Consider the following 2,692-nt stretch of genomic DNA (forward strand, 5'->3'; position numbering starts at 1 on the left):
CTCTCGTGGGTCAGAACAGACCTTTGTACAAGACAAAAAAGAAAAGAAAAAAAATCAAAAAATCAAAGATCAGATTCACATACAGGCAAAGAAAATAAAATAAAATAAAATAAATGTCCCGCAGAATGACTGTTGTCATGGGTCAAGTTAACTTTGGACTTTGGAGTATTGTCTTGTCAGCGACTTTGAAATGTCCTACTGCTTGGGGGTGACCCATTGGGGGTGACCAATGAGTCGCCAGGGAAGTGCTGGTAGAGTATTTAAAGTAACTAAATACATATAATTCTATTGTGTGTTGGATGGATACTAAATAAATATAATTCTATTGTGTGTTGGATGGATGGATGGATGGATGGATGTGTGTTGTTGGAGTGACCATACACTGAATACTGATACTAGAAATGAATTATACAGTTTCATGCATTTTACTCAGTACCCAACATATAATGTACACGTGTCAAACTCAGGCCCGGGGCCCAAATCTGGCCCGCAGTGTAATTATATTTGGCCCACGAGATCATACCAAATATGTACCAGAGTTGGCCCGCCAGTATACAGCCCCTATTGTTTTAGTATTAGCGGTGTATGTGCTACGTCATTGTTTCCCAAAGAGTGGGTCGCGACCCTCAGGTGGGTATCTAAAAGTTACATTGTGTTCAAATTTGCCAATTTTCTCTTTTGAGGGATTCAGAGAAGACTAGTTCTGGCCAAGAATGTCTCTCTCCTGGATGGAGTCGTCTGTCTTCGTGCCATGTTATAAACCCCGACAGCTCGGTTTTCCATACGCCTCGATCTGCTGATTATCACCATCGTCGTCCTCCTCCTCCTCTGCTCTCTTCTCCACTTCAGGTATTCCAACGCACTGTAACCACCGACAGACAGAGCCATGACAGATCCGCCAGCCAAAAGCAGAAGACCGGAGACCAACATGTCTCTTCCGTCGTGACTTTCGCGGCCGACGGTGGCGACGCAGATCAGCGCCGTCCCACAGATCATCACTGCTAACCCCACGGTCAGGATCAACGCCGGGTCGGCCCTCCCTCCACTCTTCAGCTGTTCGATTCTACGCCGACTGCGCACGCAGTTCATGTCTTGGATCGCAGAGCTGAGGAGCTGCTTCAGCAAAACAGCCAGCGCCAGAAGGCAGAGAGTGGTCCCTACTCCGAGTCGCCACTCTCCGGACAGGCTGGTGGACGTGGATAGCAGACCCACCCCGCCGAGACCTAGAGCCATTATGAGTACAACTGAGACACAGTAGCACAACAAGGAGCGACGTGGCTGCCTGGACCACCACAGCTCCACCTGGTCGTCCAAAACATGTCTCTGCATCACAGCGGGCCGCAGGTAAAAGCTCGGGGGCTGATGCAGGGTGCGATAGAGGGTCTGCATCTCAGTCATGGCAGGGAAGCAGCTCCAGTCACATGTAAAAACAGAAAAAAAAAAGATAATTTTACATCAAGAGCCTAGCTGAAAAGATGGAAAAGAAAATATGATCATTTTACATCAAGAGCCTAGCTGAAAAGTACTCCACTACTGTATTACAATAAGTAGTAATCAATGGACAGAAGGATAAGGACAGCTTATACATACTATTAAAATAACTAAAAAGCAGTTTCTCTTCACATTCTCAGTTCATATCCAAACACTTCTCCAACGGTGTTTCCTCCATCAGTTGAATTTTGTGGAATATCTTTCACAAAGAAAATGCAACCTGCTTCTTCACCGCCTCTAAGGAAGAGTTCTCAAACTCTCAAAATAAGCCGAAAGCCACTGCTCCCACTGTCATTTCACAAGGAACTCCATCAAGTATTGATGCTCAGTAAAAAAAAAGGGCCTTAAAGTTTTTAGAAAAAAGTTTTTTTGTTTATCCCTACAGTATATTTGTCTATATATATATATATAAAACTATATATATATACTGTTATGTAATAAAAAAACAATTAGTACAATCAATAAATGAACAAAAGAATTGAATTTTTTTTAAATGTCACAACAGCAAAATTAAATCATCATAAAAAAAATAAACATTCATTAATCATAACATCTTTTCATTCAGGTTTTATTAAATATTTGATGTTTACTCTTTAAAAATGTTCTCTTCGGTGAAAGTAGTTAGTATTTAACAAAGTTTAATATAATTATAAACTGGCTCAATAAAAAGAGGAGAAAATTGTTACATCTTTCCTACAACGTTTTGACCTTCACTCACATATGAAATTAGGGAAATTAAAAATGAACAGGACAGTGTGTAAGGAGGTCATTCATTTAACTTATTAACATTCCCAACCTGCAGATAGAATTACAATTACAATCACTAACAATATGTCTTCCATTCAATGACATTTAAATCTTACTCATGATATCAGCGACTGAGAAAAATACTCACCTTTTTCTTTAAATGCGCTCCATTGCTGCCCTTTCGTTTGCATTCGATCCAACAACACAATTGAAGATTCTGTAAAAAACGTTACTGCTGAAGAACCCTTGGTTTTTCTTGGGATTGATCCAGAGAATTGAGTAAAAAGAATCACTTAACGTCCGAAATAATCCAGTTATACAGTTAAAACGGCTCTTATCTGAGGGCAGTGACATGACTAAGACCATCCACTACATCATGGTGATACATCAATAAACTCTTGTCCTCTCACACTGAGTCCTGGTGCCAGGCAGGAGCACGGACACCACTACCACA

At 41.0% G+C, this 2,692-nt stretch overlaps 1 protein-coding gene across 1 annotated transcript; it reads right to left on the minus strand.

Moving 5' to 3' along the window:
- Positions 1-311: 311 nt before the first annotated feature.
- On the minus strand, positions 312-1,423 carry tmem125b (transmembrane protein 125b). The gene has a single exon (XM_025052602.1). The coding sequence runs from the start codon at positions 1,396-1,398 to the stop codon at positions 688-690; it is 711 nt and encodes a 236-aa protein (XP_024908370.1). The 5' UTR covers positions 1,399-1,423; the 3' UTR covers positions 312-687.
- Between the last annotated feature and the right edge of the window lie 1,269 nt (positions 1,424-2,692).

Source organism: Cynoglossus semilaevis, chromosome 20 (genome assembly GCF_000523025.1).
Source record: "Cynoglossus semilaevis isolate Cse_v1.0 chromosome 20, Cse_v1.0, whole genome shotgun sequence".
NCBI classification, from domain to species: domain Eukaryota; kingdom Metazoa; phylum Chordata; class Actinopteri; order Pleuronectiformes; family Cynoglossidae; genus Cynoglossus; species Cynoglossus semilaevis.

Coding starts and splice junctions, on each gene's coding strand:
- tmem125b (XM_025052602.1), bottom strand. CDS start 1,398: ATGACTGAGATGCAGACCCTCTATCGCACCCTGCATCAGCCCCCGAGC.